This window comes from Narcine bancroftii, chromosome 6 (assembly GCF_036971445.1).
Source record: "Narcine bancroftii isolate sNarBan1 chromosome 6, sNarBan1.hap1, whole genome shotgun sequence".
NCBI lineage: Eukaryota > Metazoa > Chordata > Chondrichthyes > Torpediniformes > Narcinidae > Narcine > Narcine bancroftii.
This window is the reverse complement of record NC_091474.1, coordinates 28,844,664-28,869,047: the sequence shown is the minus strand read 5'-3', so window position 1 is coordinate 28,869,047 and position 24,384 is coordinate 28,844,664. Positions and strand designations below refer to the sequence as shown.

Genomic DNA, 24,384 nt, shown 5'->3' with positions numbered 1-24,384 from the left:
TGGTCCCCACATTAAATGTCGGGGACAGTCACTCTATCTCACCTCTGGAGTTCTGCCCCTGCTCCATGTGTGGGGGCTGCAGTCGTGGTCCTGGTGAACTCCAAACTGGGGAACAGGTTACTGGTGAGTAAGCGCTGCTCATAGCAGTGTTGATGACAGCTCCCAGCTCATTGCTGATGGTGGAGAGGAGACTTTGAGCAGTGATCGACTTGCTCCTGCATTCTTTGAATGGGAGGAGGCTGGACAATTTCCCCACAGTGCCAGGTGGAGGTGTTGGTGTTGTGTCTGCAGACACTATGGTTGAAATAAAAACACAATGCTGGAGAAACTCAGCAGGTCAAACAGTGTACTTTATATAGCAAAAATAAAGGTACATAACTAACATTTTGGGCTTGAGCCCTTCATCAAGGTATGAACAAATGTTAGCAGGAGTCCAAACAAATTGGTGAGGGAGGAAAGGGCAGGGGGAGGAGCATGGTCCCACAGGCAGGATATATTACGTGGAGAAGGGAGGGAGGGCACAGCAGCAAGCAGGGGGAGGGGGAATGGCTCTGAATGGAGAGGGGAGGGGGTGGAGAGCTGGAGAAAAGAAAACAGGAATGGGGAAGAGAGGGAGAACAGCACAAACTGGAGAAGTCAATGTTAATGCCATCTGGTTGGAGAGTGCCCAGATAGAAAATCAAATGTTATTCCTCCAATTTACGGGTGGTCTTGATGGGATAGTACATGAGGCCATGTTGTAACTTTCCTGGAGCAGCGTAACTGGAGGCGTAGATAGTTTTGGAACACAGATCCTCAGTGCTACAGAATTACCTGGACCTGTGCAGAAGTACTCTTGGGTGCTTTATCTCACGAGAGTGAATGGAATTGTTGGACTCTGGTTTCTGGTACTGGGGGGATCACAGGAGGAAGCGAGAAATTGTTCACACACTCAGCACTTCTGTCCAAATGTGGAGTCAATCCCTCAGCTTGGAATGAATTGAATATTCTTGAAGCCACTTCCTTCTCTTGCCTGTTTAACTTTACACCACCATTGATGACTGAATGAGGACCTGCCCTGTTGGTAGTGAGATCGCTGAGGTCTACCTCTCACTTGCTGGTTGGCCGTGGTCCTCGATTACAGCATCACCAGGCAACCACACATGATATACTCATGGTGCTTCTCCCAGCACGCCAGTGATTCCACCCAATGGTCAAGAGCCCTATTTCTTTGCTGTCGGTCTCCACAAGTCCAGATATAGGAATATTAAATCAAACACCGTCAAAGGGGATTCATTCGATGTTTGCACCCTGTTGGGGAAGGAGGGGGAGAGGGATGGAGCAGAGGATGCCGAGACATACCAGAGACAGGCGACAGAGCCCTTGGTACAGTTGAGTCATCAGACATGAACGAGGGTGCTAGTGGTGACCAACAACACATTCTGTGAGCTAGTTGACATTCAGGGAGCCATCCCACAGTGATTGAAAACTGAACTCATTACAGTAAAAAAATAGCCCAGAATGCAGGGTAAGATGGATAATGACACAGCAAACTCAATCACTCTGCTTTTCACTGTTGGTGATTTGTGATAACAGAACCCTGCCTGAATGAATTAATGACAAACTCCAGAGTAAAAGGTCTTGCTTGTCCCTGCTCATTCTGCACCTGCCATCATGGTGCCTCAGCAGTGAATCACTGAGCTTTATCTGCTTAATTCCAGGTTCGCCTGTTGTAGCCGTGCTGTAACTGGGACAAAGTGCAGGAAAGAGAAAATAATAAATAACATAGAGCAGAAGCATCAGCATGGTTAGTAGAACACTGTTACAGGACTAGCAACTCAGGTTCGAATCCCATGCTGTCTGTAAGGAGTTTGTATGTTCTCCTCGTGTCTGCGTGGATTTCCTCCGGGCACTCCAGTTACTTCCCAACCTCCAAAACGCACATGGATTGTAGGTTAATTTGGGTGTAATTGGACAGCACGGGTTTAATTGGCCAGAATTGACTTCTACCGTGCTGTAAATAAAATTTAAAATGTAAACCTTGAGAGGTCCATACAAGAGCCTGATAACAGTAAGAAAAACACTGTCCTTGGACCTGCAGGTTGGTGTATTCAAGGTCCTGTATCCTCTGCCTAGTGGGGGTGGGGATGAGTGTGACTGGCAGTATCCTTGAGAACGGGTTCTGTTCCAAAAGATTCACTGTTCATTTCTCTCCACGGGTGCTGCCTGACCCACTTAGTCTCTGCACCTTGGTGTAAACTGGAGATTCCAGCATCTGCAGTTTCTAGCACAGTGTGGACACAAGCCTTTCAGCCCCTTTTCTCCATGCTGACCCAGCTCATCCTATTTGCCTGTGTGTGGCCCATATCCCTCTCAACCTTTCCTATCTGTGTACCTGTCCACGTGTCTCTTGGCTGATCGAGTTCAATCCGGATAAGTCTGAGGTGATGCATTTTGTAGGGTTGGGCTTGAGGGTGGAGTATGCAGTTAATGGCAGAATTCTTCACAGGGTGGAGGAACTGAGATTTCTGTGGGAGTGGGGTGGGGGGGTGTCCAGGTCCTTAGATCCCTCAGGGTTGCATAGCAAGTTGATGTGGTGGTTAAGAAGCCATATGGTATGTTGGTCTTCATTCGTCGGGGGATGGAGTTCAAGGGCTATGGGCTAATGTTACAGCTCTATAAATCTGTGGTTAGGCCACACTAGAGTATTGCGTTCATTTCTGGGTGCCTCATTACAGGAAGGATATGGAAGCTATGGAGAGGGTGCAGAGAAGATTTACCAGGATGTTGTCTGCATTGGAGTATGCGTCTTACGAAACAAAATTGAGAGTGCTTGGGCTTTTCTCTTTAGAGTTGATGAGAGTGACTTAATAGAGGGCTACAAGGGCATAGATGGGTGGGCAGCACCTTTTCCCCAGGTGACAATAGCAAATGTCAGAGAACATATGAATGGTAGAAAGTTCAGGGGAGATGACAGAGATAATTATTTTACACAGAGTGCTGGGTGACTGGAATGCATTGTAGGAGTGGTGGTGGAGGCTGGTACAATAGGACCATTCATAAGCCTCTTAGGCACATGATGGTAGAAAAATAGAGGACATGGGTGTGAGGAAGGGAATGGTTAGATTGTTGTGGAGTAGATTTACACAAGTTGGGACAATATCATGGGCCGAAGGGCCTGTACTGTGCTGGAACGTTCTATGTTCCAAATATCAAAATTGTTCCCACCTCTACCACTTATTCCACAGACCCACCACTCTCTGTGTGAGATCTCTCTCATATCATCTTAAACCTTTGTTTCCTCATTTGAAGAACTCTCTAGTTGTCCCTTTTTATCTGTATCATTTTATAATTACTTATTGGCATCCCAGAGCAGAAGGAAATTAGTAATTTCAAAAGGATTGATCTGTTGGAGTGGTTTGAAGCTGACCACTGAAATTGCTAATGGGTGTTTAAATTGATGCGATCATCAACGTTGAATGCTGTGACTGAGCTTCAGTGAGACTTGGTCAGTGGGAGTAATTGTTTTGCTGATAAACTTGAGATATGAATACATTTTGTCGAATAGGTGTTATTTGGAGAACTGTTTTAATCTGCTTATATGCAGTTGTTTGGGGATAGAGTTCTATGTCAAGGTAGAGTGTCAGGGTCACATTGTTACCAGGCTGGGGTACATCCCACAAAGTTGTACAGCATGGAACAGGCCCTTCAGCCCAACTTGTTTATGCTGACCAAAATGGGATTCTGGTCTAGTTTCATCTGTCCGCATTTTGCTCACATCCCTCCTCTATTATATCTGTTTCAAGTGTCCTCAAGCGTTGTAATTGCACGGGCTTCCAGAGCTTTCTCTGCCAGCTAGTTCCGGATATGGACCACCCTCTGAATGAACAGGTTTCCTCTCTGGCCCCTCTTAAATCTGCCCCTAACCTAGTCTGTGTCTCTTATCCTCTCTCTGATCTACTCACCCATGGAACCATAGTGGTCAGGCCAAGTGGAGACCCATGGCCAGGATTCATGAGGGTGGTGGCAGAGTGGCCATGGCTGCTGGGCTGTAGGTTGGGGTAGGGGCCGAGATTCAGCAGAGGGGAGCAGGCCATGTGTGGAAATCCTCTTTTTCATAAGAAACGTTTGCAGGAAACTTCAGAGAGTGGTGAACACAAACCAATTGACTCCAAACACACCTGCTGTTGTCTCGGGGATACTTTCATGTATTAAAGGACTTGTCCCACCCTGGTCACACTCTTCCCCCAATTCTGTCTAGCAGAAGATACAGAGCTTGAAAATGCAAACCTCCAGGTTCAAAGATGGTTTTTTTTGTTGCCGATATCAGGCTCCTGAATGGACCTCTCCCTGGTAAAAGATGATGCCCTTGTAATGTTCAACTGTGCTTCCTCTCTATCCATTGAAGACCACCACATATTTTACTGCCTGACTGATGTTCTGTCCCCACGAGCTATTCTGTTACTTGTTTGAGCTAATATTGAGGATGTGTCAGCAAGTGAAGCAACGTAATTATCTTTGTAGAATCTGAGAAAGATGCTTTACAAAAGAAATAGGAAGAATGAAATAAATATTTAATGTGGACAAGATATTGTTTCACTTTAAATATAAATGAAACCTTTGCATTTTGGTATCTGCATGAACAAGCCCATCAGCATTGATCATTGAAGCCTTTCTGTCAGATGTGTGACGGTGTTACTGTTACCAAGTCAACCAATAGGAGAGGCTCATCTTTGTCAAGGTGACCTTCGGTATCTGTAACACTTGTGATCTCAGCTAATTCATGAGCTGTTCTACCAGAGGCTTGGGTTTCCTGCTTTGTATGAGTGCCTTGCCTCTGTGTTTCAGACCACCCCATATAGTTGCTTTAGATGGAAAAGTGCCTGAGGTTGAGGTTTCTTAGACAATGCTAGCTCTGCAACATTGGAGACAGGACACCAAGGAGATTGGGAAAGGGCGATTAGTTGTGATGTGAACAGTGAGCACAGCGCTTTGTAACCATTGGTGTCAAGGAGAAAACCTTCCTCATTTGATTCGGAGCTGACTTTATAGGGGAGCTGAGAGTTGGATCATTGATCCTGGTTCACATGGGAATGGGGGAAAATTCAAGGCAAAACTGACATCCCAGGCTGTCCATTCCACAGATGGGAACTCTTGGAAAGCATTGGTCTGGGATGTTCAGTTGGATTTCTGAAGGGAGGAGAAGAGGGTGTGTGTGGATGCAACTGAAAGATTTGGGGAAAAGATGGTCGATTAAGAGGAGAGGGTGGGTGAGTTGTGATTGAGGGATAAGGGGATGCATTTTCCTCCTGCAAAAGTTCTCAGTGCTATCTTCTTCAATGTGTAATGTGGTCCTTGTCCATTCAGTAAGGAGACCATCTCCTTCCAGAGCTGGATTGCCCTGTAACTGGAGTGGGTCATTGTCCTTGGGGGCTGTGTGTGCGGTGCATGGTCTCTGGCCCAGAGGAGGGGAAACTGAGCGGTTTTGTGCATCAGAGATTGTCTTGGTCAAGGGTTTTGGGGTAGGATACTTTAGCCACAATACCAATTTTTCAGTGTTGCCTGACAAGCCCTCTGGGTGACTTGTGGTATCTGTGGCTTTCCTTTCCCATCTCCATGAGTAGATTTTAAATGCGAGTCTCATGCTCAACAAGAACACATAGTCTAGGCAATGCTTGCTTTTTTTTTTCAAAACTTTATTTATTAATTTTAACATATAAAGAAAGTAAGTAATTCACGTACAGAAAAAATACGAAATAAAGGAATACAAGTACAAAGTAACATAGTTAATACAATACCAATCTCGGCATCTCCCCCTAACAACTAAAAACTAAGACTAAAAAAAAACCTATTTTTAACCCCTAAACCCCCCCTCCCCACCCCCACGATAAAGAGTGAAGAATTAATACTATTAGTATAACAAAAAAAATAAAAAATATATATCTTTAAAAAAAAAGATCGATATATATATATATAAAAAACCAAAAAAAATATTAATTAAGTATTAATTATTAATCCAAAATTTTTTTATTATATAAGAATATATATGAAAAAACAAAAACAAAAAAAACTTAAACGAAAAAAAAACCAACTAATAAAAAAAACTAAAAAAAAGAAAACATAAATAGAAAAGATATATAATTAAAAAAAAGTTTTTTTAAAGAAAAAAAAAGATTAATTCAAACTTATTTAAATTGTATATAATCAATAAATGGGGTCGACTTTAACTCATAAAAAGACATCTTATCTTGTATAGAAAAAGATATTCTTTCCATAACCAAACAAAACTTCATCTCTGAATACCACCTATCTAAAGACAATACATTTCTATTCTTCCAAGTACTCGCTATACATTTCTTGGCCACTGCCAGCGCTAAGTAAATAAAAGAGATCTGGTAATTATCTAATTCTAAATCAATCAAAGGTTGCATATTCCCTAATAAAAATATATCAGGGTCTAATACAATATGAAGATTATATAGATTATTAAATACAGATTGAATACCTTTCCAAAATTGTTGTAACCGATCACACAACCATACAGCATGTAAAAAAGTACCAGAAACCTGATCACAATGAAAACAAAGATCTGACTTACTAAAAGCAAATTTTTTAAATTTTTCGGGTGTTAAATATAATTGATGTATAAAACTATAATTAATCATCGCCAATCTAGCATTAATCAATTTTCAAACACTATTACGGCAGATTTCAGACCCATCTTCTTCAGTTATTGTTAAACAAATCTTTTTCCCATTTCATTTTATCTTTATCCCAATCTATTTTACTTTCACTTTCCAACAAAATACGATACAAACCTGATTATATAACCCTTTTTTGGAAATGAGAGCACATATTTCTCAAAATCAGTTTCAGACAGTAAATTCATTTGGCGACTGCATTCCTATTTTACAAAAGATCTTAACTGATAATACACAAATATAGAATAACCACTTATATCAAATCTCTTTTGCAATTCTACAAAAGAACAAAAATGACCTTCTAAAAAACAGTCAGATAAATTATGTATTCCTTTCTCCTCCCATTGTTTCAAAATAATATTAGATACCGTGAAAGGAACAAGTTGATTATTATATAATGGTAGGCAATGTTTGCTGATGAAGGTGCTCTGTGAAGGCTGTCTCTCCCCATAAACAATCCCAGTGCAGCACTTATACCCAAGCTTGCCTCAGCACCACATCGTCTCATCCATGAATTTATTCCAGGTGTGGGGTGCTTGTCTTTGTTTCCCTCTTTACACCTCCAAAGTAATTAAAAAGTAGGATGAGAGCTGTTGCATGTGGCCAATGCTGTACCGTTCTATTATCAGGTGTTGTCTGGTTTAAAGGGCATCCATCAGTGATGAGAGTTATGGGGAGAGAGCAGACAAACTTTGGTTGTTTTCTCTGGAGCATCAGAGGCTAAGGGGAGACTTGATACAAGTTTATAGAATCATGAGAAACATTGATAGGGTGAACAATCAGGATCTTTTTTCCCAGGACAAAAGTCACACACTAGAGGACGTGTCTAAGGTGACGAGGAGGAGGTTTAAGGGAGATGTGCCAGGTTAATATTTCTCACACAGTGGTAGGCGCTTGGAATAGGCTGCTGGGGTAGCGGTGGAAGCAGGTACAACAGTAGTGTTTAAAAGAGTTCTAGATAGTCGTGTGAGTGTGAAGGGGATGGAGGGATATCTGTCCAGTCCAAGCAGCAGAGTTTTAGTTTGGTTTGTATATCCTTTTCTTCCTGTTAAATTTAAATTTAGACATACTGAATGGTGACAGGCCATTTTGGCCTACGAATCCATGCCGTCCAATTACACCAAAATTGACCTACAAACCTGGTACGTTTTGAACGATGGGGGGAAACCAGAGCTCCTGGGGAAAATCCATGCAGATACAGGAAGAACGTACGAACTTCTTACAGACAGCGCTGGATTTGAACCCCAGACTCGATAACTGGCGCTGTAACAGCATTGCACTAACTGCTACACTAACTGTGCTGCCCCGTGCTGAACTGAAAACAGAATGCGAGAAACACTTGATGGGTCAGGCAGCATCTGTGGGGAGAGAAACTGTTTCACAGCAATGTCCTTTCATCAAAGCTGATAAACAGTATGCTGTGAGCCGTGAACTTCCTGTGGTGATTGGTGCTCTGGAGAGGAATTTCTTTTATTCTTTCTCCTTTTTTTCTACTGCACTTTTTTTTCACTGTTCAGTCTCCTTGCAGCAGAGTAGACCATTCAGCCCATCAAACCCATGTCAGCTCTTGAGTAAGCCCATCAATCTCATCCCCTCCAGTTCTTTCCTCGTGTCCTTTTTTTTGCATTTACAGTAGCCAATCGACCCACTGACCTGCATGCCTTTGGGATGTGGTGGGGGGGGGGGGAACCGGAGCACTTGGAGGAAATCCATGAGACAAAGTATAAACTCCACACCGATGGAGGTCAGGATTGAACTCCAGTCTCTGGAGTTGTAAGGCAGCGACACAGCCTCTGTACCACTATGTATCTCTTTTTCTCTAACTTCCACCATTTTCTTCTTTCCCTATTTATTTTTAAACATTTTCTTTCTTACTCTTCTCTTTCCTCCTTCCTCTCTTTCTGTTCTTTCTTCTTGCTCCCTTGTATGAGAGTCTCCTTGCCTGCGATGATGGCAGCAGAGAGGCAGACATCCTGACACAGCCAGACGACTGATGTCCAACTTTCACTGCCCTGGTGAAGGGCCATTGATCTGAAAAGACTGTGCAATTGTTTCATTGACCACCTTCACTGTCTGCTGCAACATCCAGGACCTCCCAGTGGCCAACCATTTCAATTCCACACCCCATTGCTACACTGACATGTCTGGCATTGTGTAGTGTGATGGCTTGGGTGCTAATCAGACTCATTTTTAGCGTGTTTTATGTATCTGGGGATGTTGCAGCAAGCGAGATTGTACTAACGATGATAAAATTCATTCATTAAATAAAATAGACAGCAGTAGGACTGAACATAGTCACAGGAGGTGAAGGCAGGTCAATAATAGACACATGACACAGTCTGAAAAAATGACAAAGGTGGATTATCCACAGGATTCAGAGTTGTACCTTCTAGGGGACATTGGGGAATTATAATTTCAACTGTTCAAACATCAAATTCAGTTTGTGAAGGTCGCCTCGTCAGTAGCCAGGAAATGCATAGTGGTTATATGGAAGTTGACTCCCAGCTAAATATTGCACGATTGAATATGGAAATACAGTGTTACATTTCCCTACAATTTACGGAAGAGATATAACACATTTGTTGAAGTGTGACAACCCTATCTGAGGATGAACGGATAGGTGAACAGATATAATTCACACCCTCTTCCCCTCCCCCAAATAAGGGAAAAGAATCAATCCGTCCCAGCAGGTAAAGGATTTAGAACATGAAATGGGTAATGTGGTGCAGATGACATGTGCATTTGCCCCTACCTGTTTTTATTTAACACCCAAGGTCCTCTAGCTTCAAGGAGGATTGTTGTCTTTGTTGGTATTTAGGTGTTTTTTGTATGCTTGTGTTGTTATATTTTGGTATTTGTATAATTTAAAGTATAGGGAGGGGAGGGTGTAAGGAAGGGGAATAAAGACTCTGTAAATCATATTATGTGAAAAGAGAATCTAATATTTTGTTTATTGGATTTGCATGAGTCTTTGGAAAATTAAAAATAAAATATTCAAAAAAGTAATAGAGGCGTGAACTCTTTATCGAAAGTGTCTGGAGCAAACATTCTGGCACAGGAGTAGGGCTTGAGGTTTTCTGAAGACTAGTAGATGTCGGTTTGTGGAGTTGAGGGATGAGCCATTCCTCCCTGATTACAGAGAGCCAAGAGACTGGAATCCTGTTGATGGGGAGTGCTTTCAGGGTGCAGCTTTTGGACGCTGATCGATGGAAGCCGCATGCAGATGGAGACAGTAGGGTTTCTTTCCTAAAGGGTTTTCTAACATGTGAATTGTGGGCCATCCTGCCCCTCAAGCTTGCCTGACCACTGATGCACTCGTATCCTCAACTTGTTCCTTCTTTCTACTGAGTGGAGCTCTTCACTTCCTCACTTGCCAAGATTCCACTGACCTGCACCTTAAAATAATCAGCCTCCTTTTCCACCACCACCGGAGGTGTTCTCTTTGTCCGATCCATCTCTTCTTCCTTCCTCTGTGCAGCTAAAAACCAATTTGTTCACTCCTGCTTCTGGTCATGGGTTTGGACCCAAAGAGTTTTAATTTTTTTTTTGACAGTAACGGGTCCTTCTGGCCCACGAGCCCGTGCCACCCAATTAACCTACAACCATCCTTACACTTCTGAAGGAAACCGGAGCACCTGGGGAAAACACACGCAGTCATGGGGAGAATGTACCAACTCCTTACATCAATGCCGAATTTGAACAATGCCAAATTTGAATTTGGCCCTGTGTGTGCTAACCGTGTGGCCCCCTTTTCATTTGTCTCTCTCCACAGATGCTTCCTGACCTTCTGTTGGTTGGTTCAAATTTCTCGCATCAGTATTTAAAATTTTTAAAAATTTACTTATTAGTTTTGCATTTGATTCCCTTTGCACCGTGAACCTGTCCACCTTTTACTAACTGTCAGGCAGGTGGTTGGAGATACTAATGCCAGCTGTTTATTTCCAGCTGATTTACAACTCCTTTAACATTCACACGTAACCACAGTGGGTTGGGAGCATGAGCTCTCTGGACAATTGTAACTAAAGTCAGATGGAGATGCAGTAGAGGCCCTTCATCCACAAGCCCATACTGACAAGTAATCACCCATTTACAGTAATTTGACAGAACTCCACGATCCCACCTCCATCCAGATTCTTCCACACTTGCTATACTGTAAGTGAGGGTAGGGGGAGTTGATTGGATGGTGGGGAGAATAGACGGGATCAATTGTTGATGTCCGTACAGACCTGGGGTGAAGGGCCCAGTTTGGTTTGGTGTTCAGTGCCCAGTCACAGGGGAGCAGGTAATTGCCTCTGCTGTCCTGCTGTGGTGAACAGACTCTCTAATCCTGCACCTTAGCCAGGGTGAACATAACCAAACTCTGCTTGTGTTTTTCAGGTTTTTACTGGTCTTCTCCTGCCTGGTCCTGTCTGTCTTCTCCACCATCAAGGACTACAAGGAGAGTTCTGAGGGGGCACTCTATATTCTGGTGAGTTTCTTCCAAAACACATCTGGCCAGTCCTGACCAGAACAGACCATGCCTCCAAGCCCTATATATCCTTCCTCAAGTATAGAGACCAGAACTGCACACATTACTCCAGGTGTGGCCTCACCAGCACCTTGTACAGTTGCAGTATGACCTCCCCTTCTCTTGAATTCAATTCCTCTGGCGAAGAAGGCCAACATTCCATTTGCCTTCTTCATAACCTCTTGTACCTGCAACCCAACTTTTTGTGATTCATGCACAAACACTCCCAAGTCCTTCTACACGACAGCATGCTGTAGTTTTTCACCATTTAAATAATAATCTGCTATTTTTCTTACCAAAGTGAATGACATATTATGGTGGTTTTAGTTGTAGCTCAATGTGTGTTTTTGTAATAATGTAGTTTGAATCAAGTTTGTATGTTTAAAAATAAAAGGAGCGGTGTGGGAGGGTTTCCGGGTTTGAGGAGCTTGGAGCTGGGTGCCATGGTTTGGACTGGTGTTTGAAGTGCTAATTCATTGCCCTCCATCCTCTCTCTGGTCTCTCCCCACCTCACCTTGCTTCCTCCCCCCCTCCTCTTCCCGCTCCCCCCTCGTCCCGCTCCCTACCCCCCTCGTCCCGCTCCCTCCCCCCCTCGTCCCGCTCCCTCCCCCCCACGTCCCGCTCCCTACCCCCCTCGTCCCGCTCCCTCCCCCCCTCGTCCCGCTCCCTCCCCCCCTCGTCCCGCTCCCTCCCCCCCTCGTCCCGCTCCCTCCCCCCCTCGTCCCGCTCCCTCCCCCCCTCGTCCCGCTCCCTCCCCCCCTCGTCCCGCTCCCTCCCCCCCTCGTCCCGCTCCCTCCCCCCCTCGTCCCGCTCCCTCCCCCCCTCGTCCCGCTCCCTCCCCCCCTCGTCCCGCTCCCTCCCCCCCTCGTCCCGCTCCCTCCCCCCCTCGTCCCGCTCCCTCCCCCCCTCGTCCCGCTCCCTCCCCCCCTCGTCCCGCTCCCTCCCCCCCTCGTCCCGCTCCCTCCCCCCCTCGTCCCGCTCCCTCCCCCCCTCGTCCCGCTCCCTCCCCCCCTCGTCCCGCTCCCTCCCCCCCTCGTCCCGCTCCCTCCCCCCCTCGTCCCGCTCCCTCCCCCCCTCGTCCCGCTCCCTCCCCCCCTCGTCCCGCTCCCTCCCCCCCTCGTCCCGCTCCCTCCCCCCTCGTCCCGCTCCCTCCCCCCTCGTCCCGCTCCCTCCCCCCTCGTCCCGCTCCCTCCCCCCTCGTCCCGCTCCCTCCCCCCTCGTCCCGCTCCCTCCCCCCTCGTCCCGCTCCCTCCTCCCTCGTCCCGCTCCCTCCCCCCTCGTCCCGCTCCCTCCCCCCTCGTCCCGCTCCCTCCCCCCTCGTCCCGCTCCCTCCCCCCTCGTCCCGCTCCCTCCCCCCTCGTCCCGCTCCCTCCCCCCCTCGTCCCGCTCCCTCCCCCCCTCGTCCCGCTCCCTCCCACCTCGTCCCACTCCCTCCCCCTCGTCCCGCTCCCTCCCCCTCGTCCCGCTCCCTCCCCCTCGTCCCGCTCCCTCCCCCTCGTCCCGCTCCCTCCCCCTCGTCCCGCTCCCTCCCCCTCGTCCCGCTCCCTCCCCCCTCGTCCCGCTCCCTCCCCCCTCGTCCCGCTCCCTCCCCCCTCGTCCCGCTCCCTCCCCCCCTCGTCCCGCTCCCTCCCCCCCTCGTCCCGCTCCCTCCCCCCCTCGTCCCGCTCCCTCCCCCCCTCGTCCCGCTCCCTCCCCCCCTCGTCCCGCTCCCTCCCCCCCTCGTCCCGCTCCCTCCCCCCCTCGTCCCGCTCCCTGCCCCCTCGTCCCGCTCCCTCCCCCCCTCGTCCCGCTCCCTCCCCCCCTCGTCCCGCTCCCTCCCCCCCTCGTCCCGCTCCCTCCCACCTCGTCCCGCTCCCTCCCCCCCTCGTCCCGCTCCCTCCCCCCTCGTCCCGCTCCCTCCCCCCTCGTCCCGCTCCCTCCCCCTCGTCCTGCTCCCTCCCCCTCGTCCCGCTCCCTCCCCCCTCGTCCCGCTCCCTCCCCACCTCGTCCCGCTCCCTCCCCCCCTCGTCCCGCTCCCTCCCCCCCTCGTCCCGCACCCTCCCCCCCCTCGTCCCGCTCCCTCCCCCCCCCCTCGTCCCGCTCCCTCCCCCCCCCCCTCGTCCCGCTCCCTCCCCCCCCTCGTCCCGCTCCCTCCCCCCCCTCGTCCCGCTCCCTCCCCCCCTCGTCCCGCTCCCTCCCCCCCTCGTCCCGCTCCCTCCCCCCCTCGTCCCGCTCCCTCCCCCCTCGTCCCGCTCCCTCCCCCCCTCGTCCCGCTCCCTCCCCCCCTCGTCCCGCTCCCTCCCCCCCTCGTCCCGCTCCCTCCCCCCCTCGTCCCGCTCCCTCCCCCCCTCGTCCCGCTCCCTCCCCCCTCCCCCCTCGTCCCGCTCCCTCCCCCCATCGTCCCGCTCCCTCCCCCCCTCGTCCCGCTCCCTCCCCCCTCGTCCCGCTCCCTCCCCCCCTCGTCCCGCTCCCTCCCCCCCTCGTCCCGCTCCCTCCCCCCCTCGTCCCGCTCCCTCCCCCCCTCGTCCCGCTCCCTCCCCCCCTCGTCCCGCTCCCTCCCCCCCTCGTCCCGCTCCCTCCCCCCTCGTCCCGCTCCCTCCCACCTCGTCCCGCTCCCTCCCCCCCTCGTCCCGCTCCCTCCCCCCTCGTCCCGCTCCCTCCCCCTCGTCCCGCTCCCTCCCCACCTCGTCCCGCTCCCTCCCCACCTCGTCCCGCTCCCTCCCCCCTCGTCCCGCTCCCTCCCCCCCTCGTCCCGCTCCCTCCCCCCCTCGTCCCGCTCCCTCCCCCCCTCGTCCCGCTCCCTCCCCCCCTCGTCCCGCTCCCTCCCCCCCCCTCGTCCCGCTCCCTCCCCCCCTCGTCCCGCTCCCTCCCCCCCCTCGTCCCGCTCCCTCCCCCCTCGTCCCGCTCCCTCCCCCACTCGTCCCGCTCCCTCCCCCCTCGTCCCGCTCCCTCCCCCCCTCGTCCCGCTCCCTCCCCCCCTCGTCCCGCTCCCTCCCCCCCTCGTCCCGCTCCCTCCCCCCCTCGTCCCGCTCCCTCCCCCCCTCGTCCCGCTCCCTCCCCCCCTCGTCCCGCTCCCTCCCCCCCTCGTCCCGCTCCCTCCCCCCCTCGTCCCGCTCCCTCCCCCCCTCGTCCCGCTCCCTCCCCCCCTCGTCCCGCTCCCTCCCCCCTCGTCCCGCTCCCTCCCCCCTCGTCCCGCTCCCTCCCCCCTCGTCCCGCTCCCTCCCCCCTCGTCCCGCTCCCTCCCCCCTCGTCCCGCTCCCTCCCCCCTCGTCCCGCTCCCTCCCCCCCGTCCCGCTCCCTCCCCCCCGTCCCGCTCCCTCCCCCCCGTCCCGCTCCCTCCCCACCTCGTCCCGCTCCCTCCCCACCTCGTCCCGCTCCCTCCCCACCTCGTCCCGCTCCCTCCCCACCTCGTCCCGCTCCCTCCCCCCTCGTCCCGCTCCCTCCCCACCTCGTCCCGCTCCCTCCCCACCTCGTCCCGCTCCCTCCCCACCTCGTCCTGCTCCCTCCCCACCTCGTCCCGCTCCCTCCCCACCTCGTCCCGCTCCCTCCCCACCTCGTCCCGCTCCCTCCCCACCTCGTCCCGCTCCCTCCCCACCTCGTCCCGCTCCCTCCCCACCTCGTCCCGCTCCCTCCCCACCTCGTCCCGCTCCCTCCCCCCCTCGTCCCGCTCCCTCCCCCCCTCGTCTCGCTCCCCCCACCGTTCCCCACTCTCCGCTCCCTCCAACAGGAGATTGTAACGATCGTGGTGTTTGGTGTGGAATATCTGGTACGGATCTGGTCTGCAGGATGCTGCTGTCGATATCGGGGATGGAGGGGGCGGCTGAAGTTTGCACGGAAGCCTTTCTGCGTTATTGGTGAGGGTGCATCCCCTGGTTACCTTGTGGCTGTCCATCACCTTGCATTGCTGATTAGGTGAATGGTCCCAGACTGTCTTCCTGGACAGTTTGGGTCAACTAGCTTTGCGCTGATTGCTCTCTCTTTGGTGTTGACTCCGCACTGTGGTGAAGCCTTGTCTGTATGAAGAGATCTTGGTGTGCAGGGTTGGAAAGTGGTAGTGGTCGCACCTCTGGCTGGGTCCTGCCTGTGGACCCCACTACCAGGGGTTTGGGACAGTGTGTTCATGGCATGGGGGAGGTAACAGCATCAGGACCAGGTGAATGTTGAACAGAGACCCTTGCAGTCAGTGGGGTAAAGCAACAACCGTGACCCAGGTCAATGAGTTTTACAGTCCAGGATCAGGGTCAGTGTGAGGCATGTAGGGTTGGGGTTATGGTAAACATGTGGGGTTGGGGTCAGCAATGAGAGAGGGATGTGAGGTCAGGTTTAGAATCAGTGTGATGGGTGGGGAGGATCGGTGTGATGGGTGTGGTCAGGAAAGGGGAGTTGGGTTGAGGAGAGGAGGATCAGGATCCGGGTGAGGGGTTGTAGGAAAAGTCAGTTGGGAGATTGTGGAGGTTTTCGGTGAGAACAGTGGTTCTCTGGGATTTAATGACGTTTACCACCCATCCCCCAGATGTGATGGTCCTGGTGGCATCCATTGCAGTCCTTGCCGCCGGCACCCAGGGCAACGTCTTTGCCACCTCAGCGCTGAGGAGCCTGAGGTTCTTGCAGATCCTCCGCATGATCCGCATGGACCGGAGAGGCGGCACCTGGAAGCTGCTGGGATCGGTGGTCTATGCACACAGCAAGGTAACTGTGGTGGGGGCGTGAGGGTGGTGGGTGGTGGGGTAAGGTGGCGTGAGGGTGGTTGGGGGCAAGGTGGAGATGTGGGGGTGGGGATCAATGTGGGGGCATGAGGGTGGTGGGTGGTGGGGTAAGGTGGTGTGAGGGTGGTTGGGGGCAAGGTGGGGATGTGGGGGTGGGGATCAATGTGGCGGCGTGAGGGCGGTGTGGGTGGCGAGGTGTCGGGGCCCAAGGGTGGGGGGGTAAGGTGGTGTGAGGATGGTGGGGTAAGGTGGTGTGAGGGTGGGGAACAGGTGGAAGCACGAGGGTGGTTGGGGGCAAGGTGGGGATGGGGACAGGGAAAGGCACTGGCAGAAGCATGGGGCGGCAGGGGATCTGCAACCTTGGGATTCTGGGATGGGGCACCTACAGGATGGCGAGGGGGGATGGCCTGCGGGACAGCGATGGGGGGGGTGGCCTGTAGGATGCTGAAGGGGCGTGATTTCAAGGAGGGGTGTCCCATGGGATGGCAAGGGGTGGTGTCCCATGGGATGGCAAGGGGTGGTGTCCCATGGGATGGCAAGGGGTGGTGTCCCATGGGATGGCAAGGGGTGGTGTCCCATGGGATGGCAAGGGGTGGTGTCCCATGGGATGGCAAGGGGTGGTGTCCCATGGGATGGCAAGGGGTGGTGTCCCATGGGATGGCAAGGGGTGGTGTCCCATGGGATGGCAAGGGGTGGTGTCCCATGGGATGGCAAGGGGTGGTGTCCCATGGGATGGCAAGGGGTGGTGTCCCATGGGATGGCAAGGGGTGGTGTTTCTGTCCCTGGAGTGTGGGCTTCACTTTGACCTTGGATCAGCCGAGGTGTCCAGTAACACAGTCAGCAGGGACTGGCACAACTCTGTGAAAGGCTGATTGACCTGAAGGGGCATCACCAAGCTGCCACTCCTGCACCCCTCTCTGCTGCAGCCACTGGGCACGTCATCAGGGAGAGGTTGCCCCTCGTTGGGAAGCAATGTGGTAGAGCTCTCTCTGTGCTGGGTCCTCCTGCATCCTTTCCCACCCGTGGGCACCTGAGAAGGGACCTGTTGGGCACCAAGAGGGAGTGTTGGACTTCGTGGTCTGTGATCCTCTGGAGGAGATGGTGGTCAATCCCCAGATGGATGGAAGTGACCCCAGGGTAGGAGATAGGGCAGGGGGATCTCCCAGGGTCCAAGGCAACCATAAATTCATCAGCAAACTCTTCAAATGTTGAATAATGAATGAGTCTATTGTCATGTGATGGTTAACACAGTGGTACTGTAACACTTACAACACCTGCGACCAAGGTTCAAATCCACTGCTGTTTGGAAGGAACTTGTATGTTCTCCCTATGACGGCATGAGTTTGTCCCACATTCACAAAATGTACGGGGATAGCAGGATAATTAGTCACATGGGTGGATATAGGTGGCGTGGGCTTGTGGGCCGGAAGGGCCTGTTACTGTACTGTGTCTCTACTTTAAATAAATTAAACAGGTGCAGTGCAAGGGATGATCTGGTTATTCCCATGAACTGTCTGTGGGAGTTTGCTGTGCATTCATTGGCACCGGTTCCATTTGCTGACAGGATTCCTCTGGATGTGAGGGGTTCTGGCACCCTGAGGTCGTCAGCAATGGAGACTGGTCAGGGCTTGTGCCCACATATCAGCCTGAGATCTCTCACCCCCTGGTTTGCTGCCTTTCAGGAGCTGATCACTGCCTGGTACATCGGCTTCCTCTGCCTCATCCTCGCCTCTTTCCTGGTCTTCCTTGCAGAGAAAGATGACAACGAGGAGTTTGCGACGTATGCGGACGCTCTGTGGTGGGGGTTGGTAAGTGGAGGTAGTTCTTGTATCTGGAGGGTTGTAGCAGAACGGAATCCCATCCTGAGGGGAGGGTCATCCTGGAAGAAGACCGGCAAGGTCCAAGGGTCCAATTGTGGGTGAACTCTCCAATGAAACCACTTAGGTAAAGCTTCCAGCTGTCAGGCTGCGTTTCCGTATTTCCCACTAATGTGGGATTTTCCAGATGGTGTGGAGGGAAGATCAGCCAGGGAGCACCAAATCACAGTCTACCCCACTCACGATTATCTGCTGTTGGGTTCACTTCCTGCATGCAGCACTTCATGGAGTCACTTACAGTGATCCACGTCCAGGGCCTCTGTTATTGAGGGTGGTGATATCAGCAGGGCAGGGACAGTCAGACACAGAGTGAAGCTCCCTGCAAACCATCCTGTCACACTCCCGGGGTCAGACATCGAGTGAAACTCTTTCCGCACCGTCCTGTCACACTCTTGGGGTCAGACACAGAGTGAAGCTCCCTCCACACTGTCTTGTTACTCCTTGATGTGGAGTAGTTTCTGTCTCTGGAAGAGGTCTGTGGGTTTGGCTCTGCCAGGTTTTTGAGTCTCACAAATATCTACTCTGGCCCCTTGGTCACCTGCAGTCCGAGTGTTACCCAGCTGGAGAAGGTGGTCAAGGACACTGGACTGCAGGGGCAGGCCAGAGGAACAACCCAGGCCCCACACACTTCTGTGGGTATTGTTGTCTTAAGGCGGTTGAGTTGGACTGTTCCCATAATGCTGCAGCAATAATCCAGCTCTTCATGTCCATATCTAAAAAGGAGAAGAGGAGGGGCTAGTCGGGGATGGACAAGCCTGCCTCTGTGTATTCTTTCCATGGACCCTTTGTGTTAAAGGTCTTCTGACCACATCTCCAGTGCTGGAATGCTGTGCTGCTCATTTCTGACAGATATCCCAGATGTATTAGATGGTGGAATTCCCAAATCCACTCCCCACCTACCCAAGTTTCCCCAATGACAGCTGACCAAACACAGGATTTGGAGGGGTCTGTATTGTGGGGGAGTCCTATTCCATTCGGCTGCCAACTCCGATCTGACTCCACTCCATAGATCACATTGACTACCATTGGATACGGTGACAAGTTTCCCATCACCTGGAATGGACGGCTTCTGGCAGCGACTTTCACTCTCATCGGTGTCTCCTTCTTCGCTCTGCCAGCGGTAGGTTCGTAGTGAATGTGGCGGTGGGGAAGGAGGTTGAGGAACTGTTACGTCGCCACCCCATTCAGAACTCTTGGACAGTGACTGCAGGGCAGACAAGAAGAATGGTCCAGGGAGCACTCAGACAGACCTACAATGGGTACCAAGTGGGCTTAGGGTAGTGGAATTGGACTGTGCTCTTGAGATGCTGCAGGAGCATCCAGCTGTTACTGCCCACATCTGGAAAGAGCAGCACAGTTAGCATAGTGTTTAACGCAACCCTGTTACAGCTGTCTGTAAGGAATTTGTACGTTCACCCTGTATCTCCATGGATTTCCTCCCACCCTTCAAAATGTATTGGGAGTTGTAGGGTTAATTGGGTGTAATTGAATGGCATGGGCTCAAGGGCCAGAAGGGCCTGTTATTGTGCTGTATGTCTAAATTTAAAATTAAATTGTAAAAAATTAAATTTAAAATAGAGGGCTGGACAGTGATGGGGAAGCTCCACGAGATCTTGGGGTTCTGGACAATGAACAGGAAGGGGGGAGCTGAGGTCAGCGGCGACCTTGTTGGGACTGGTTTGATAGAGCAGGAGTTGCCTCCTGACCCCTGCCCTGCTCCTCACCAAGTTTCCCCTCCTACACAGCTCACCCATCGCCAGGCCCGGGTGGGGAATGGAAGCAGTTCTGTTCAGACTTTCCACATGGCTTTGGCTGCTGGTGTTTATTGCTACATTGGCCTTTCTTAAGTGGAATGCAGCAAAAGACCATTCAGCCCCTTCACTAATTTTGTTGGATGGAGGCTGATCACTTCCTCCTCTCCTTAGAAGAATAAGGAGATTTTATAAAATCATAAAATTATGAAAGGCATAGATAAGATAGAGGTAGGCAAGTTGTTCCCATTCATAGGGGAGATTACATTTAGGGGACATAACCTCAAGATCCAGGGTAGTAGATTTAGGATGGAGTTGAGGAGGAACTGCTTTTCCTAGAGGGTGGTGAATCTGTGGAATTAGCTGCCCATTGAAGCAGTGGAGGCAACCTCAGTAAATGCATTCAAGACAAGGTTGGATAGATTTTTACATAGTAGGGGAATTAAGGGATATGGGAAAAAGGCAGGTAGGTGGAGATGAGCCTATCATCAGATGGGGCAAATAGCCTGCTCCTATTTCTTATGTTCTTGTGGTGAGGATTGGGGAGTTTTCAACCCATGAACTCAACTCCTTCCTCATATTTCCATCTTCAACAACCCAGGGAATTCTTGGTTCTGGCTTTGCCTTGAAGGTTCAAGAGCAACATCGACAGAAACACTTTGAGAAGCGCCGCAATCCAGCAGCCGGACTCATCCAGGTGAGGTGGGATTGTTTCCACGGCTACTGCAGCAGGGTGGGGGTGGGGGGTGGGTTAAGGTGGGATTGTTTCCACGGCTACTGGGGCAGGGTGGGTGGGGGGGGTAAGGTGGGACTAACCCTAACCCTCACCCCCTGCCCCGGAACAGGATAACGGTAGCACCACCCCATGTCCAGAAGAAAGGGGAATCTGAATCCGGTTTATTGTCATGAATATGTTTCACGAAGTTTGTTATTTTGCGGCAGCAGTATTGTGCAGAGAAAGGTGCAAAATTACTGTAATTTACAGTTCCGTAAATACAAGATTTTAAAAAAAATTACAGACCCTTTAACGTCCGACCGCATATTTGTCTTTGGTCCCATAATTATTCAGTTACCGTGACAATTTAGAAAAAGTGATCGCTAGCTATAGGAAATTATATACTGTATACCCAAACTGATCCCACTTCCCCGCTCTCTCCTCACAGCCCTGTACCAGTCCCCACGCTGATCTCACTGCCCTGCTCTCCCCCCACAGCCCTGTTTCGCTCTTCACACTGATCCCACTGCCCTGCTCTCCCCCCACAGCCTTGTGTAAGTCTCCACACTGATCCCTCTGCCCCGCTTCCTCCCCACAGCCTCATGTCGGTCCCCACAGCCTCATGTCGGTCCCCACACTGATCCCACTGCCCCACTTTCTTCCCACAGCCCCGTCGATCCCAACTAATCACACTGCCCTACACTCTCCCCACAGTCTTGTTTCAGTCCCAATGCTGATCTCTCTGCCCACATCCTCGTGTCCGTCCCCACACTGATCCCACTGCCCTGCTCTCTGCCCACAGCCTCGTGTCAGTCCCCATTACTGATTCCTACTTACAAATAAATTGTTTACAGGTACACTACGGTATCCCATATAGCTTTGCAAAATGTCCATATCACAAAATGCCCAATTTCACAGAACGTATTGTGGATGTTATACATACATGTAGTGCAACAAAAAAGAAAAAGTGAGGTTGTGCCTATAGATTCATTCTGTTCAGAAATCTGATGATGGAGGGGAAGAGGCTGTTTTTGTGCCACTGGATGTTCATCTTCAGGCTCCTGTATCTCCTAATGGCAGCAGAGTGAAGAGGGCATGGCCTGGGTGGAGAGGGCTCTTGAGAATAGAGGCTGCTTTCTTGAGACACCACCTTTTAAAGATGTCCTTAATGGAATGAAGACTAATGCTCATAATGGTGCTGGCTGAGTTTACAACTCTCTGTTGCCCGTTGCAGTTCTGTGCATTGCCACCTCCATACCAGATAGTGGCCCCTGGCCCTGTCCATATCAAGGGACTGGTCAGACCCAGTAGACTGACCCAGGATCAGAGTGTTGAGAAGATTTGGTCACTTCCCCATAGGGCTGCAAGATGAGAATTTTTGTGGCTGCTTTTGATCCATTTTTGGGTGTGGAGAGTTGAGGGAGACGCAGCCGTGAAGTATCCCAAATGTGTGTGCCTCTCCTTGATCCCTCTTTGGAGGAGGCTGTGGTCTGAAGGGGCTGTGTTGCTTGTGTTAATACTCCATATTTGTGTCTTCGCCACAGGCTGCTTGGCGATACTATTCCACCAGCTTGTGTCGTACTGATCTGCACGCCACTTGGCAGTGCTTTCAACAGACTCTCACTGTCCCAATGTACAGGTAGATATGCCTTTCAATATTTTTCCTCATCCACCACACAGTGATCTGATTTGGCTTTATAATTTTGTTTAATTAATTTGTTTAATTTTCATTTTCTTTTATTTCCTTCCATTTTAGTTCAGTTCCACACCAGTTTCTTTTTGCTCCATCGCCCCACTGTAGTGTAACTGTCGTTGTCATTCAGGTGTTTCCATTGAAAGGTGGAGTCCATGTGTGAGATGGGGACTTGGACAAGTAGGTACATCGTGTATCTGTTTTTCTCTGTGCTGCCTGCCTTTGTCTTGTTGGGAAATTTCTCCCCCCACCCACCCCCAAAAGGTGCCGACTTGGGTTAAGACAGATGACCTCCTGACGTGACCTTTTTGACTGCCATCTTCCTTGGTGTAGAAGGATAAGGCACCGGGTTTGAAGATCCATTGGACTGTGTGATATGATAGTTCATTGACGTCATTGGGAACTTGCTATCGCTTGAACTAAAGAGGCTGGGGTAAGGCCCTTGGGATGCCAGACCGGCTATGGGACCTGGTCATGGGTAGTATATTCTGGCCACTTTCCTCATGGTCCAGTAGACACCAATTCTGGGTTGTAACCCGGGAGGGTTTGATCATATCCTCCAACACTCACTTGGACCCAGTCAACCAGCTCGTTCTCTACTTCAATTAATTGAAAAATAATCCAGATTCTTTTTTTTTCGCTCTTGTGATCGTTTGGGACAATGTCCTGAACACTACTTTTCTAATCGTGAAGGTTCGATTGATAGATCTGGGGTGTGGTTAGGTCTTTCAGGGGCTAATGAGAGCGTATGGCCAGATTAGGTGCTTTCCTGAGCTAAAGAACCAACAGATTGGCAGCTTCTTGTTAACTTCGATTTCTCCTTACATTGGTGGTAAACTCAGTCTGGTTCTGCTGGGATTTGAGCTCGTACTCCACAGTTGTAGGCAGTGTGGTGTGAGCACGTACAGGAGGTGGTGATTACTGCAGGAGGGAGCCCTGTGGGTTCAGCTGTGCTCTCCTGAGGGTTGTTAAAATTTGTGTGTGTTTTCCATGAAATTGTCACTCCTGTGTGGGCCTCCCATGATTAGCTAGATTCTGGTCATCCCTAACCCACACCAAACCCAATGCCCAACTTATCAGCCTTGATCTGCACTGGTTCCTGGGTAGGACTTTAACCTTCTGTTTTCAAACTCCTTGCATTGCCTCACATTCTCTCCCCACCTTTGATCTCCATTACCTCCTCCAGCCCTGCCGTTTTGTGACTGGTTATTGCTTCACCACTGCAACAGCTAACAAGGACGCGAGCTCTGGAATTGCCTGCCTCAGCTCTCTGCCTCCTCTCCTCCTTCAAGACCCATCCTCTCTGACAGACGCACGGGTCTCCTCTCCACACGTCTTCTGATCTGGTTCATGTTCTGGTGAGATGTTGTTTGCTGATGTCCCTGTGGTGTGTGTAGGACTACAAGTTGTTTTTGATGTTGTGACAGGCTGATCCCTCCTCTCAACCAGCTGGACCTCCTGCGTAACCTCAAAACCAAATCAGGACTCACATTCAGGTACTGGGGCTGCTTGGCAATCTGCTGATATCCTTCCTTGTGCCCAACACCAGCGCCAAAATGGTCAAGTTCTCATCATTGCTTGCATAAATGGTTTATCTGCATGAGTATAGAAAGTGCTAATTGTGCCGATTAGAGGGCTAACAAGAAATATTGTCAACTCTGACTGAAACAAGTACCAAGTTCGATCAACTGGAATTTGAGATTCCGTTTTCTGCCAAGTATACAAAAACATTTCCTCTGTTCACCCTGTAAAGACACACAGAGGAGTCACTAGTTCAGTGGCCCTTTCGAAATGAGAAAGAGAAGCAAAAAGGAGTCACTTCAGAGATGTGAGTGCCCATGGATCCTACCACCTCCTCTGATCCCGCTGCCCCCTGCGTCCCCATAACTTCCGCAGTTGTAAGGCCTTTTGTCTGGTCCAGCAATGAACCTGAGCTCCGGGCATCCAAGTCTCTCTCCTCGAACCCTAGTTCTGGATCTCTGAGGTATTTGGAAGGTGTCGGTGCCCGAAGCCCTTTGGGACCCCTGCTCACTCTGCTCCTAAACCAAATTATCGGCCAATTTAACGATGCTCTTTGTGGCACTGATTAGTGCAACGCTGTTACAGTATCAGCTGTTGGGACTGGAGTTCGAATCCAGTGTTGTCTGTAAGGAGTTTGTACGCTCTCCCTGTGTCTGCATGGGATTTTCCTGAGGGCTATGGTTTCCTCCCACCTGGGGTTGGTCAATCGCGTGTATTTGGACAGCACGGGCTTGTGGGCTGAAAGGGCCTGTTACCATGCTGTATGTCTAAATTTTAAAATTTTAATTTAAATTACAAGATGGACAAGGTGCCACACAAAAGCAGCTTTGCTGTTTACAGCTGTCCACCTGTGTCTTCACCCTTCTGATGTCCTCTAGCCACGAGAGATCCCAGGCCTCGAGGTTCTCCCCCACCATGGACATCCTCTCCTCCCTCCTAACCTGTTCCTCAGGTG

The 24,384-nt window shown here is 50.9% G+C and overlaps 1 protein-coding gene across 1 annotated transcript in view; it reads left to right on the top strand.

The window, feature by feature from the left end:
- The window catches only part of LOC138735892 (potassium voltage-gated channel subfamily KQT member 2), a 73,082-nt gene that overhangs the window by 25,426 nt on the left and 23,272 nt on the right, over positions 1-24,384 (top strand). The window contains 8 exon segments of the mRNA XM_069884496.1: positions 11,058-11,148; positions 14,894-15,020; positions 15,680-15,855; positions 17,555-17,680; positions 18,759-18,869; positions 20,102-20,197; positions 21,760-21,854; positions 23,306-23,404. Coding sequence (XP_069740597.1) covers positions 11,058-11,148; positions 14,894-15,020; positions 15,680-15,855; positions 17,555-17,680; positions 18,759-18,869; positions 20,102-20,197; positions 21,760-21,854; positions 23,306-23,404 — 921 coding nt within the window.